The 14,333-nt window shown below is 39.9% G+C and overlaps 1 protein-coding gene across 3 annotated transcripts in view; it reads right to left on the minus strand.

The window, feature by feature from the left end:
* Positions 1–10,249: 10,249 nt before the first annotated feature.
* col4a1 (collagen, type IV, alpha 1) overlaps positions 10,250–14,333 on the minus strand; it is a 61,746-nt gene continuing 57,662 nt past the window's right edge. For all 3 annotated transcript variants that reach the window (XM_077535905.1, XM_077535904.1, XM_077535903.1), the window contains exons 40-52: positions 14,207–14,305; positions 14,027–14,077; positions 13,755–13,940; positions 13,533–13,666; positions 13,367–13,439; positions 13,205–13,276; positions 12,982–13,110; positions 12,705–12,803; positions 12,427–12,639; positions 12,163–12,340; positions 11,946–12,060; positions 10,994–11,166; positions 10,250–10,895 (exon numbers count right to left, since the gene is read on the minus strand). In XM_077535905.1, coding sequence (XP_077392031.1) covers positions 10,814–10,895; positions 10,994–11,166; positions 11,946–12,060; positions 12,163–12,340; positions 12,427–12,639; positions 12,705–12,803; positions 12,982–13,110; positions 13,205–13,276; positions 13,367–13,439; positions 13,533–13,666; positions 13,755–13,940; positions 14,027–14,077; positions 14,207–14,305 — 1,604 coding nt within the window. In that variant the 3' untranslated portion in view covers positions 10,250–10,813. The remainder of the gene's footprint in view (positions 10,896–10,993; positions 11,167–11,945; positions 12,061–12,162; positions 12,341–12,426; positions 12,640–12,704; positions 12,804–12,981; positions 13,111–13,204; positions 13,277–13,366; positions 13,440–13,532; positions 13,667–13,754; positions 13,941–14,026; positions 14,078–14,206; positions 14,306–14,333) is intronic.

Genomic DNA, 14,333 nt, shown 5'->3' on the forward strand with positions numbered 1-14,333 from the left:
CCGCCTTCCTTGAGATGAAATCAATACGAATGCGTATGTTATTCATGCTCCGTAACGCCATCATCAGTCATTTGGCACAATTGCGTCTCGTGTGCTGTCACGTGCTGGGATGGAAATGACAGAAACACATCATCTTATTATCTGGATTAAATATGAATCTCAGGAAGACGTTGCATCTATATTCAAGGACTTTTTGTGTGTTTGACTTTACTGAAAGCAAGCTGAGATTAAAAAAAAAAGAAAAAAGTGCATCACTTTCCATTGCTGTATTTATTAACAGTACGTTCCAAAGACTAAATCAGGCCGTCCACATTTAGAGCCGCAGAAAGGAGGCGGCAGGGGAAAGTGGGCGGCATGAATAGTATTAAAAAGGGAAATGCTCTAATCGGAAAGTGTAGGATGCTGATCATTCATGCGTGTGTGCGTGTGCGCGTGCTTGTGTGTGTGAGGCCTGATTGTTGTTGTTATTTATCCTGAACTGACCCCAGCGGTCACATGAATACACAACGAACGCACGCCACACTCTCCTCTGTAATCTGTACAATGCGCAACATAGCTCGCTGCAATAATTAGACTGGAATGCGCAATTTTATTAGCTTAAGATTGACCTTGACGGAAGCATACGTTTAACAAAAGATGGGAAGTAATGCGAAACAGTAATAATGAGGAATAATACATCTGCATCCTGCAACAAGGAGATTTAAATAAGATTTTCACAGTAATAAATTTTTTTTTTTTTTTAAATCTACCTTTGTGAGGAAACGATTCCTCTTCTGTCACATAACTCGGCTGACACTTGTCCAACGCTGACCGTGACAAGGTAACGAGCTCCTTTCCGGATAATGAGATTTTGCCTCGTCAGCATCCGTCCCACTTTGCCACGGTTAAAAATCAGATGGACGCAGCGTGGACACCAAATCCAATTGTGGCGATGGTCCTTAAGGGCCATTTGACATGCATTCCTATAGCACTATATATATATATATATATATATATATATATATATATATATATATATATATATATATATATAATTTATTTATTTAGTTGTTTAAAAAAAATCAAAAACTAGAAAAAAAAAGTATTTTAGTGGTTCAGTTTGAACTTTACCCTGAACAAAACAAAAACAAATAAAATAAATGCATACACGATTATAACAACTAAATAAAGAAAAATAAAATGAAGTCCAATACAAGTCTAGAACATTAGCTTAGCATCTGTTATTAGCTTATGAGTGGTAATGTCCAAATATTTCTTCTTTGAAAGAAATACATCAGTGGTAACTTGCCATCTTGCTATGTTTATTTATTTATTTTTATTTTTTTGGAGCGTGTACAGCTAGAAGCTTTCGAAGGCAATTTCACATTTTGTTTTGGTTTTGAATTATGCACAGGGTCAATAAACATGAAATAACATCAATAATTTGTGGAGTACACCTCAGGCTTATATACACCGACTGCTACAAATTGATCAATTATTTCTCACAAATGGGGCACTGGAAAGGGTCATATTAAAATATATATATAATAAAGACGTATGTGGAGAAAGTTAGACCCAAATACACTCATGACATATCTATAATAGCACATTTATATTAGTGCATGTGTGTTTCTAATGGAAAGATCCGTCATAATGGTACATCCCAGATACAGTGTTTATAACAGACATACTGTACTTTAGGGCAAATGTATCTTTCGGCCATCTCATATTTCATCTCTCTCCATCACTTATCTTCAAATATGAGCATCTTCTATTCTGCTCTCTTCATTCATTCAAACCGTTTTTTTTTTTTTTTTTAGATGCTGGTGGGCGGAGATCACATAAGATCACATTTGTACTACGCAGGGGGGAGGAGGGGGAGTGGGGGGGGGGGGTGAAATAGTCACATTGAAGTGGGAGGCTGTGGAGGATGTGTGGGTTTGGAGTGCGAGATTCGTTTTGGTAACAGCAGTGGGAGTGGGAGGGATGCGAGGAGGCGCTCGGGGAGCCAGAAAACACTCGCAAGCAACACGTTGCGTCCGCCATCACCCACAAGCTTATTTTCAATTGACACACTGAGAAGAGAAGAAAGCATCTTCCGAGGAAATGCGTTGTCAACTCGAGCAAATTGTTCATTAAAAGGGAAGAGTAGTGAGCACTCAGAGTTTTGTCATCGTTTATCCGGGCGTGTTCTCCGCCTGCTTGTGTTGGGATATGCCAAAAATTCCAGTTTCCCCACATTCCAAAAAAACATGCATGCAAATGTGTAAATGTGAAACCGGTCCAAGGTCCAAACCACTAAATCACATTTCATATATATATATATATATATATATATATATATATATATATATATATATATCTGCGATTGGTTGGCAACCAGTCCAGGGTGTCCCCCGCCTACTGCCCAGAGCCAGCTGAGATAGGCGCCAGCACCCCCCGCGACCCTTGTGAGGAATAAGCGGTCAAGAAAATGGATGGATGGATATATATATATATATATATATATATATATATATATATATATATATATATATATATATATATATATATATGTTAGGGGTGTCAGGCGATTACAAATTTTAATTGTGATTAATCGCATGACCAATAGTTAATTCACGATTAATTGCAAATGTTATATCTGTTCTCAATGTACAATGAAATGTTAGGTTTTCATACTCTTGTAAACATAAAAGTGGGAAAAAAAATGTTAAACCAATCGACATGGCTACATATTTTAGTCATTGCTACAGTAATTTCATAATAATTCTCAAAATTGAGTTAAAATTAAAAAGATGGACGACTGCGATATTGATTTGTGTTGAGGTCATTTTTCTGCCACTAGATGGTGATAATGATAAATTATCTAAAAAAAATTATATTACATATAAATTATATTAAATTATAAATTATATTAAAATATATTATAATAAATTATATTAAATATAAATTTAATATTAAATATATTAATTATATTAATTATATTAAATTAATGATAAATTATTATTAAATGATGATAAATGCATTTGTAAGATGGTGACAGCTCAGTGCATTTTTCTTTTCATATTAAGAGCTATCTAATCTTTAATATGAAGTAACTTGTGAAATTCTGCACATTTTTAAAATTGTAAAATACAACTTGACCTCATCTCCACAAATACAGGATATGCATTATTATTACATTTATTACTGCTAAATTCTGACTTGGTCATGTCTGCTGTGTTGCGACTGGAATTCTCCAGGGGCGGTCATCAATCGTGTGTTTAAAAAAAAATAATAATAATTTAAAAAGTGGCGTTAAAGAAACTTTCAATTAACTCAAAATTAATGCGCTAATTTTGACAGCCCTAATTATATGCTAATGAATGCCACATAAGGAAAGAGAAACAGTCATGGCATCTCATTGTAGCCTTTACAGTTTGTAAAAAGGTCTGAAAGCTGTCAACACACGTTGTGACGCACGTTGAAGGACAACCTCGCGTCGCTCCGTAATACTGTCGAGCCAGCAAATGTGCTTACGCCGCGACGTAAGCACATTTGCTGGTGCGCTAAGGCCAGTGTTGGAAAACAAGTCGTTCCCATGAGGGTCCCCAACACCCCCCGCCCACCAAACGCACAAGAAGGGCGTAATAGAGTGCGAAGCCTGTTTGTACACGTGTGCGTGTTTTTGTTGATGCAGGTGTTAGCTTCACGCAGGGCTAATGGAAGAGGCCATTAACAGCACAACAACAACAACACTGACGCGATTGTCAACAACAAGTCTGCTGCTGTGAGCGCAGCTTTGCTCAATAATTCAGCGGCTTGGGAAGAAATCAACACGTTGGCCTTCGAGCAGCATTGTCGACCGCGTCATTAGGCAACGACAACGTGCTGGTTTCCATTAGGAAGCTGACGGCGCATAACGGTCAACTTCGGATTGCGAGTGAATGAATGCTTGTTTGGCTGGCGACCAATCCAGGGTGTTTCCCGCCTTTCACACAAAGTCACCTACGACCAATCACAGCTCACCACTTTTCTGAGGCTGAGCTGTGATTGGCCGTTACAAGAACCCTGAAAAACTGCGATGTCGTTTTCACTCGACCGCAAGTGGCAAAATGGCCGCCGTCTGATATTGACAAAAACTGCTGGATTTTGCTACTTAACTCATATTCCACTAGCGCAATGTTAACCAGAATACCATATTTAGACTAATGTGGCGAATAGAACATATTATTGTCATTAGTTGTTGCTCACAGGTGTTAGCTTAGTGCTAGCTAGTTGCTACAATAGACATGACAGATGGATTTGAAACCAAAAGTTTAAAAAAAAACAACAACAAAAAACACCCATGGGTTCTGCTTTTCGACAGTGATTTGTTGTTACTACGGCCCCTACTCTTATTTATTTATCATTTAATGATGACCCCAATAAAAGAGCCTGCTTGCTTCGTGCAAAACATCCCTCTATGATGTTTGCAACTGATTTCCTTTCGTTCCGGTTCATTTGAGGAAACGTTCACACTCTCTTGTCAGTCTATCGCTCGTCTGTGGAAGGTTTCTATGGTTTCTCGTTTCTTGTGACTACTACGAGCGCACGCGTCCCCGTTGCCTCGATCCCCCCACACAGACTCTCCATCTGATGCTACTAGCGCTCCAGAAGGCGTCAGCAGACCCTCGCGCTTATGCCAGACACTCCAACACTGTCGATATGCACTTTTTGTCTTCTACTTCCTCGTGTTTTTTCATTTTCATTTTCATTTTCATTACATTGTGACCTAATCGGAGTCTGAGTGTAGAAATTACAACGTAAAAGTGAGTGAATGATGAATAAAGACAGATTGGGAGTAATAGTATTAAAACACCCACCAACTCGATCCCACAATGCCTGCAACGCTCACACATTCCCTGTTCCTGTGATTTTTTTTTTTCTTTTTTCTTTTTTTTGTCTTCCCTCATTCATAGAGAGTGGACGCTACGTTGCCAGAGCAAATTTCAATGGAGGAGGCAGAAGCGGAGGAGGAGGAGGAAGAGGAAGAGGAAGAGGAAGCGCCATGTTCAGAGTTCCGATCACCGACGGCTACAGATGGCTCAAAAAGATTCACAATTGGACTCTTATTCCGTTCATGATTTCACAAGTGTAGCTAAGAACATTACATCTTTTTATGTTGCAATAATTAATACAACACTAAAAAGTGAGTCGCATCTGTTATTATCTACTTTTGTAAACCATCATCCTGGTGGACCAGACACTCAATGAAAAAGGTGATAAGAATAGTGTCATGTTTTGCAATATTATACAAATTAAGTCATAAAGTACAGGGGAATGCAATTTTAAAAGAATTAAGTTGTAGTTGTATGAAAAAAAAACACATTAAAAATATTATAAGAATAAATCAATATAAAGATAAATCATTTCAAAAAGGTTTTTCAAGATTTAAGTACATTTTAGTGAAAAAAAAAAAAAGTGCAACGTTACCAGCAATATAATATTTTTATGATTGTTGCAGATGATTAGTTGCAAGTGCATGTGTGGACAAGTAAGCCACACCCTCGTGTATAAAGTCATGCAAAATTATTTTATTTTTTTAACATTTTACAAATCATAAATAATTATAATATTATGGAGGAAAACTCAATATTACAAAATTAAAGCTGTAATTTATGAGAAACAAATGACTGTACATAATTTTGCAATAAATAATTACCCCAAAAAATCAGTCATGCTTAAAAAAATAAAAAAATAAAAATTACGAACATTCTTACAAAGAAAAAAAAAATGGACGATTGGATGACATTTTATGCTGGAAGGGGAAAATAGACTTTACACGATCTGGATTTTTCAGCTATCACCGATCCTTTATTGATCATAATCACCGATTTGATCAGAAGATGGCGCAATCTATCTATTTTAAAAAACGTATATTTTTACTTGACAGTCGACCGCCACCATTCTGGTATGAGGAGTCGGGAAAATCCATGTATAACGGAATTGCAATTGAAATGCATGAAATAAAAAATAATAAATAAATAAAGAAATCTTCAAAAAACACTGATAAACATTAATTAAATATAACAGCATGAAATGTCTTTTTTGTGTAGCCGATCAATTATGACATTAGAGCTGGATCACTGATTTAGCATAAAATGCTAAATCTCGTCCAATTTCAATATGCCGATCAGATAATGTAATATTGTAATATTAGGATTGATAATAATATGTGCAAAAAGTCACCATTTCAACCTCCTCCAAGCACATCAGTGTTCTGGTCAAGCAGCTGCTTTACGACTTCAGATGGGAAAATCAATCAATCCATAAATCCCAATAATGGTTCTCAGGAAGAAAGTCATTTGAAAATAGTTTGATTTAATAACTGCATATATGACCATTACATTTCTACATTACAATCCTAATAGAACACTATAAGATGACACTTATTGGTTTGTGGGGCCGAACGACTTGCGCACACAAATGATGAGCGTGTCGAGTTAACTCCGACACTGCCATCCGATAAACATGAGATCATGTTGAATGCATCGGAGGTGTCCATTGGCAAGCAATCGTGTTCAACTGGGATTGATGGGCCTCATCTTAGTGCTCCTCACTGAACGTTGCCAGCTTCATTAGGCCCGACAATGAGGCAATCATTCCGTTTTATTAGTTCCCCTCAGACCAGACGGAGGAAAGCTGCGCAGATGCCGCAGCAGCTCAAAAAGATTGAAATGAGTTTTTGGTTTTTTTAAGCAACAATATGTAAAAAAAAAAATTCTCTTAAATTTCATTGGCTCATAATATTGAGAAAAGCATCTGTCTTTGTTATGGGTCATCTTCTTCAGATGGTGGACCAAAACACCTTTCGAGTTGGCGTTGATGCTAACGTTACATTTACTTATTGATTGATTTATTGACTTTCTTTCAAGCTTACAGCCTCTCCCACAAACACTGAGAATGAGATCTGAGCTGAGATTCAAACCCGGAACCCACATAAAGAGAAAAAACTCACTTTCGTTTATGATCTGCAATATTAGTGGAGCAGAACGTTTCGAATACTGTGTTAGCATTAGCATGATGCTATTGCTACTGTTTCTTGTTGTGTGGCGTACTTGTACAACTTTGAGTAAAGTTTTCACAACAGCCGGCGTGGAGGATGTTGAAAGATTAACTATGTTTTGCTTTTTCTTTGGCTTTTTGGGACTTTTTTTTGTGTATCACTTATTACAAGAAGATTACAAAAATCCCCATTATGTCATTTAAAAATGTGTGCAATGGTATTTAAGGACGTTTGTAGTGGACGTCTCGCATTGCACTCACCGAAGTGGCCGGGCAAGAATGCAGCCTGCTAATCTTTGTTTGACGGGGCTCAGGTCAAGGGGGATCGAGCGGAAGTTGCAGCCTGGCTGATCCACTCAAGAAAAAGGTCGAGGTCGTGCGAGCCACCTGACGCAGAATAGAAAAAATAAAAAATAAAACATTCCGTGTCAGCTTCCGGGATTTCAACCAAATTGGCAGGCTGGTTGCAAACAAACAAATAAACATGTGCAATGTTTACACTTTTTTTTTATTTTATTATTATTATTATTCATGAAGTTTGTCTCCTCCTGACAAATGATTGAATTACTTGTTGGTGTTGGGTCACTTACTTTGCTCTCCCTTCAAGTGAGATTCTAAACAGATTATTGTAATAATATTAACTGCCACGAAAGCTTTCACACTGCTGCAGGTCTGCTGTGTGTCTGGTGAGGTGCTACTTTCAATTTAGTGGCATTAGTGAGCAGCCAATGGGATTAAAACACTTCAAAATGTTAAGGTTTTGGATTGCATGGTTGGTTAAAGCAAAACTTGGTACAGCCAAATATTACATCTGTAAAGCGATCTTCACATATTTCATATATTTAATAATCTCGATATCTGGTGAGTGATATACAGTGTATTTTGTTTTTTTGTTAGCTCAATTGATAAATATTGATTCTGAAACACCTTATATGATGTATGTTGCACATTTGTGTGTTGTTATGTTGTTGTTTTTTGATCATACTATTGACGGTTTTCTGTAATCAAAACATAATTCAGTGCTCGCTTGGGGCAAGTCCCGACTGATGGCACATCAGTATATATGTATATTTTATCTTCTTCTTTGCATTCTTTAGTAGTCCAGATGCCAAACAGCAACTTGCTTCCTCCCACAGGTCAATGTCGGTACTACAACGGACATCATGCTTGAAAGAGGAGAGTCAAGTGCCGATATAGTTCTTCATGTGGTGTGCTGTGCTGTGTCGGCCATCTTGGGACAGACGGACGGAACACTGTCATTTGTGTGTTTTGATGCAGGGGGACGAGTTGATACATTTCTTTGACAAACGTGTGTGTGTATTTAACGGGCCAATTCTCTGTTCGCCAAAGTTGACATTGGACGACAGGACCATATAGCATTATTATTATTATTATTATTATTATTATTAATGACCACAGTGAACAAAAGCAAGATCGGTGAAGAAGATCAACATCATTACCATTGCTGCCCACTCCCAGAACCTCACAACCCCCACCTGAGTGACCCCGGGGCCAGTGCGAGGTCAAAGTTTTTGTTTTTTTTGTTTGTTTTGTTTTTTATGATGACAGACAGGTGAGGTCAAGGGTTTTGTTTGTGACAAGAGCGGAAACAAAGGCTAGCGTCGTTCCGGTAATAGTTGAAAGATGAGAGCGTGGATGAAAGTAGGGGGAGGGGGGCATGGGGTGCCCATCGATCTGTTTGTGTTTTCGTCGAGGAAGGAGGGCTGAAACGGGTTTGTTGGCCCGCGTCCCGGAAGAAGTGCTGAGCTCGAGGCTGCTTCGTCTTCTTCTTCTTCTTCTTCTTATCATGACCTTCAGTTGGGCTGCATAACCTTTATGATCAACTTCTGCTGCCTAGAAGGACAAAATTAAAATAAAACGCATTAAAAAAAAAAAAAAAAAAACGAGCCAGTTGTTCGACTTGGAGGGTCGCAACTCACCAGCACAAATTGTGACGGCGCTCTCTAGTGGCCTAGAGGGGTACAGCAAAATCCTGTCGGCTATACAACCGTTCCAGCCTTCTCACAGTTACAGAAACAGACAATGTTCTACAAATGGCTTTATTGCACGAGTTACACAAACCTTTTTAAGAAATAAAGTAACGCATATTGTGGTCAATTTATGATTCCGATGATACCTTTTGCTTTTCAGTACAAAAGCTTGACAGTCTTTTCATTGTCTGATGGGTCAAAATAATTAATAATTTTAGAGATAAGCCCAAACTGATTCATACCTCTGCAAAATGTTCAGTTCAAGTATGTTTTTATTTGTCGAATGGGTATATTGTGTGGTTGGAAACATCACAAGAAAGTTTCAAATAACTTTAAAAAAAAATATTAAACCTATAAACTGCTATCTGCCGTTGCCCCATTTTAAACAACACTGGTAACCTCTACTTCATCTAACACATGCTAATCAACTGTTAAGGTTTATTAAAAAATAATTATTAAAAAACAACAACAAAAAACACGAATATAGGCTACTGTCATGGAGAAAGTACAACTATTTTGGTACTTGGGTCTGTCTGTCTGTCTGTCTGTCTGTCTGTGGGTGTGTGCTTTAATTAAATTGTCTTAATCCAACACAACACTTCAGAATCTGTTGTAACTTTATTGTGCCACTTCCAACCAAGTTAAAATGTCATCTTTAATTAAGAATAACTTGCCCAGGTTAACAATAATTTTGGCATTAACTGTATAAAATACAGCTGTCCATATTGGTTTGTATTCAACTATCGTAAAATGTGAAAGATGTACTTTGTAGCAAGTCAACAACAACAAAAAGAGTAGTTCACAATAAAGCCCACGAGCAGAATATAAAGTACATGTTATGTGAAAGTATATGTTGTATAATATACACGTGCATTTTTTTTTGGGGGGGGGGGGCAGTAAAGTTGCATTATTTCTATTTCTATTACATTTAGCGCCTTTGTTTATGCATCAATAACAGCAACAACACAAACTCAAATTAGTTTGTCATACATTATTTTCATCAGTTGCAACAATGCTACTTAACAAAATATATTGTTAAGCTTTTCTAACTATACCTTTTTTTTTATTATTATTATTATTATTATTTAAGGAGCATTGTTACAACAGAGGAGTCCTCTGCCACAAATCCACATTGACCTGCCCTTTCTACTGCAGTGCTGTTTTAAATGTGTTCTTATTAATAAGGCACTAAATGTCTTTGGGCCCATTGACACGTGTCGCATTCACTCGAGTCCAACAAAGTCTCATACATCTTCATAAATAAAAAGGGATTTAATAACACACAAAGTAGACTCAATAATAACCTGAGGAGAGTATGTTGAACTAGGAATGCATTATATTTACAACAGGATAATTGTTATACGTCTGCGTGTCGTGCGTTAGCAAATGAATGTGGCATCAGTGGCAAGTTCCATCCTTCTTATCAGTGTGCGTAAAACAAGTTTCAAAAGAGAGTGCGGCTGGAAATTATAAACATGGAGCGTTATCTTTCAAAGAGGAAATTGACTATGGCTAATAAGTACGATTCGATAGCACCTGGCTTACATAAGCATTCAAAACAACCATTTAAATGAACATTAGTTTACCAGTTTGGGGGGCAAGTACTCAGTGCAGCGGTAAACTGGGCGCCATTCTTTGTTAGTAGAAGTGTTCCGCATTGGAGCGAGAGGCACTTTGGTCTTTTGGTTTGTTTTTTCTCTGGTTTGCAAAAGTTCAAACTCAGTCCCTCCGCTCTCACACATGCAGGGAATAGCACCATCCTTGGACATTAGGAAGTTTTAAAAGCCAAGTGAGCGGCATCGCAAGTCAGGCGCGGTTTATGTCCTCTTCATGCACACCTGACAGCGACTTATGTGCGTTCGCAGATTTCCCGCTTTGAGCGTCGTCGGGACAGGTTTCCTGGAGATCAAGAGAGAGAAAACGATGTCATATATTAAGGATACGAAATCTCAAGTTACTCTCGAAAATGATACGTGTGCGAAGTCCGTCCAACTTACGTAAACATCTCACTGTCTTCAATCGTCGCAAGCCAGAAGCTGTATGAGTTGGCGTAATAGTTGCAGGTTCCTCGACCGTGACATTCGATGAACGGAGCGCTTCGGAACTCCTCCAAGCAGGAACCGGGAGAGGCCAGAGCCTGACCCGAACCCTCAGCACCCGCACTGGTGTGCTACACACAGACAGAGTACGATCAGGGGAGTCAAAGCGGTAGGGAGCCTGTATGCTTTTGAAGGTCTCGACTGTTTCAAATAATACATCAATAGATATATGCTCGTTTTCGCCCTCTCCACGACATTGGAGCCCATTAACGCTGCACCAACTATTTTCTGCCACAGGGGGGGCGTGTTCAGAGAAAGTCACGTGAGGCTTTGCAAAGCATTTTAAGCGCCGTAGATAAAAGCAGTAAATAATTGCACTCCATTTACCGTATTTTCCGCATTATAAGGCGCACCTTCAACGAATGACATATTTGAAAACTTTTTCCAGATAAAGTCGCTAAAGTAGAGGTTGGGGCTACGTTATGCGTCCATTAGATGGTGCTGTGCTAAAGGGAATGTCAACAAAACAGTCAGATAGGCCAGTCAAACTTTATTAATAGATTACAAACCAGCTTTCTGACAACTCCAAAATGAATAAACAGCTGTTTGATTATTTTCTCTGAGGTCAAGTATTAGCATTAGCTAGCGATCCAAGATGGCGGGATCTTCTGCGCATGCGCGTCACCGATCGTGCAGGGTCGCCGATAGCGTCTCGACAGCGAGACCTGTTGCGGCTCAATATTGATCCATATATAAGGCGCACGGTCAGCTTTTGAAAAAATTGAGGGCTTTTAAGGTGCGCCTTATAGTGCGGAAAATACGGTACTATTAAATTGTCAATTGAATAATCTTTCAACGACATTTACCGTGCTTCCATGATAAAATCCAACAAACATTGCTTGTGTCTCACCATGACGAAAGAGTAGCCGATCCACAGAGAGTCCCAACCGTACGGACACGGCGGGATCATAATGGTCTGACTGTGCACCGCAATCACCATGGCTGGAGCTTCACAAACTGCACACCTTAAAAAAACAAAAAAACGTGTGCGCTAATAGTCAAATATTTGCAGCAAGGGGGATGATTGCGCTGAAGAACTTGATGGACACTTTAAATACAACACAAACCTGCTGATGAAGGGTTTGATGCTTTCGCCGGTAATTGGCGCCATACTCATGGGCATGGGCTCTGGCGAGGTGAGCCAGTATGAGTAGTCATTACGAGAGGCGAAGTTGCAGACGTTGTTGATGTTGCAGAACAAGAAGGGCATCGGGCTGAACTTTCTTAGACAGCTGCCTGCCGTACCTGGAAACCCAAGGTAATAAAACGTTCCTTAAAAAGCTCCTTAACTTCCATCTTTTTTTTTTTCCCCCCAAGTGTAAGATTCTCACCGAGATCCTGCCCATGCGAGCGTTCATTGCCTTGAACGTAGAGCAACGAGTAGCCATCATATATGGGCGAGGTGCCCTCAGGACAAAGCGGGACCTCCACTGTTTGGCTGTGCCGAGTCACCAGAAAACCGTGATCCATAGATGAGGGGCCGGGTGGTCCCACTTGGCCAGGAACACCATCAGGTCCTGGTGGGCCAGGATACCCTCTGGGTCCTAAAAACAAGATTTGTTAGTGTTTTTTTTTTTTTTCTTTTAACAGGATAAAGTGGACTTCGGACCTTGAGGCCCAGGTAGACCAGCATCGCCTTTGGATCCTGCCTGACCGTGATACCCAGGGAGGCCATCTTCTCCTTTTGGCCCTGGAATACCTGTCAGACCTGGGAAAATGAAGAAAATGTGAAGGCAAAATGATTAAAGCGAGCAGGGAGCTTAATAACTAGGAATGATCATCAGAATAAAATTCTTTGACTTATTGCCTCAAGCTGTGATCACGACAGTAAACAATCAATTCCACCCATAAAACCGATTTCTTAATCATTGAATTCTTATTGTTACCTTGTTGTCCTTTCAGTCCTGGGAACCCAGATGGCCCCTGTGGTCCCGGTAAGCCTGTGATACCCGGTTGCCCAATGTCTCCTTTGATAAAGGTGTGTGGTCCAGGGGGACCGGGCGGGCCGACATTACCTGAAATACAACACAACGTTGTTTTGTGTTATGTAAATCCATCAAGTCCAACTGGTGGCTGATGTGTCCAGGGAATCTCTCGCTATGCTCCTACCCTGTTCTCCTTGGAATCCTCTGTCTCCAACTTCTCCTTTATATCCAAAGTCGCCTTGAGGACCCTTGGTACCTAGATATCCATGATGACAACAGAAGAAAGGCTTTAGCACATGTTGTCTTAAGAGTGGATGGACGTGGACTAAGATCTGTTTTTATCCACCTGGGAAACCGGGAACCCCCTGATGTCCCCTCTCTCCTTTGGGTCCATGAACACCTGGAAGACCAGCTGGACCCTGGTCACAAAAATACAACCAAAAATACGAACATACTTAAGAACTTGCTAGATCTTAACTCGCAGACTATTTATCAATGGGCTTGTTACGTACAGAAAATCCAGGTGTTCCAGAGTCACCTTTTTGGCCCAACTCTCCCTGGAAACCAGGAAGACCCTGGTCTCCTTTGTCTCCCTTCTGTCCTTCTCGTCCTGGCGCACCAGAAGGTCCCGGAGCGCCAATGATTCCTGTTATGAAAAGAAATTAGATACTGCTTTTGTTCTGGTACAATATGATCAGACTTGTCGGACCACCTCCTTGTAAATGGTGGCGTACCTGGTTCTCCGGGTTGCCCTGTTTCTCCCTGATTTCCTTTAGGGCCCTCTAGAGAGAATCCTGGTAGCCCAATCTCTCCTGGTTCACCTTGGCGTCCCTCAAATCCTGTAAGTCCCTTTTCACCTTTGATACCAGGTACACCGGGATAGCCTGGGCTGCCCGGGAAGCCGGGACTACCTTTATCACCTGGATAGCAAGACACGCAGGAGACATTTTCATAAACTCTGTTGAAATTTGTGGAATCTGGAATTAGTGATGGAGGCAAATCTCACCTTTGATACCTAGCTCTCCTGGAGCTCCTGGAATACTAAGACCAGGTAGACCTGCAGAACACAGCTGACTTCAAAATCATAATACACATAAGCCTACAATTTTGGAATGGAAATCTTTTTGATTGCTACTGTAAAAAAAAAAAAAGGATATAATGTTGAAAATCATTGTGTTCTACCAACCAGGATCTCCTCTCTCCCCTGAAGACCCAGGGATGCCATCAACCCCCGCTTCTCCCTTCTCTCCAGGTGGACCAGGAGGTCCCAGCAAGCCACTCTCGCCTGGTAGAGAACAAGTTCAAACTGGTTT

This window comes from Festucalex cinctus, chromosome 11 (assembly GCF_051991245.1).
Source record: "Festucalex cinctus isolate MCC-2025b chromosome 11, RoL_Fcin_1.0, whole genome shotgun sequence".
Lineage (NCBI taxonomy): Eukaryota > Metazoa > Chordata > Actinopteri > Syngnathiformes > Syngnathidae > Festucalex > Festucalex cinctus.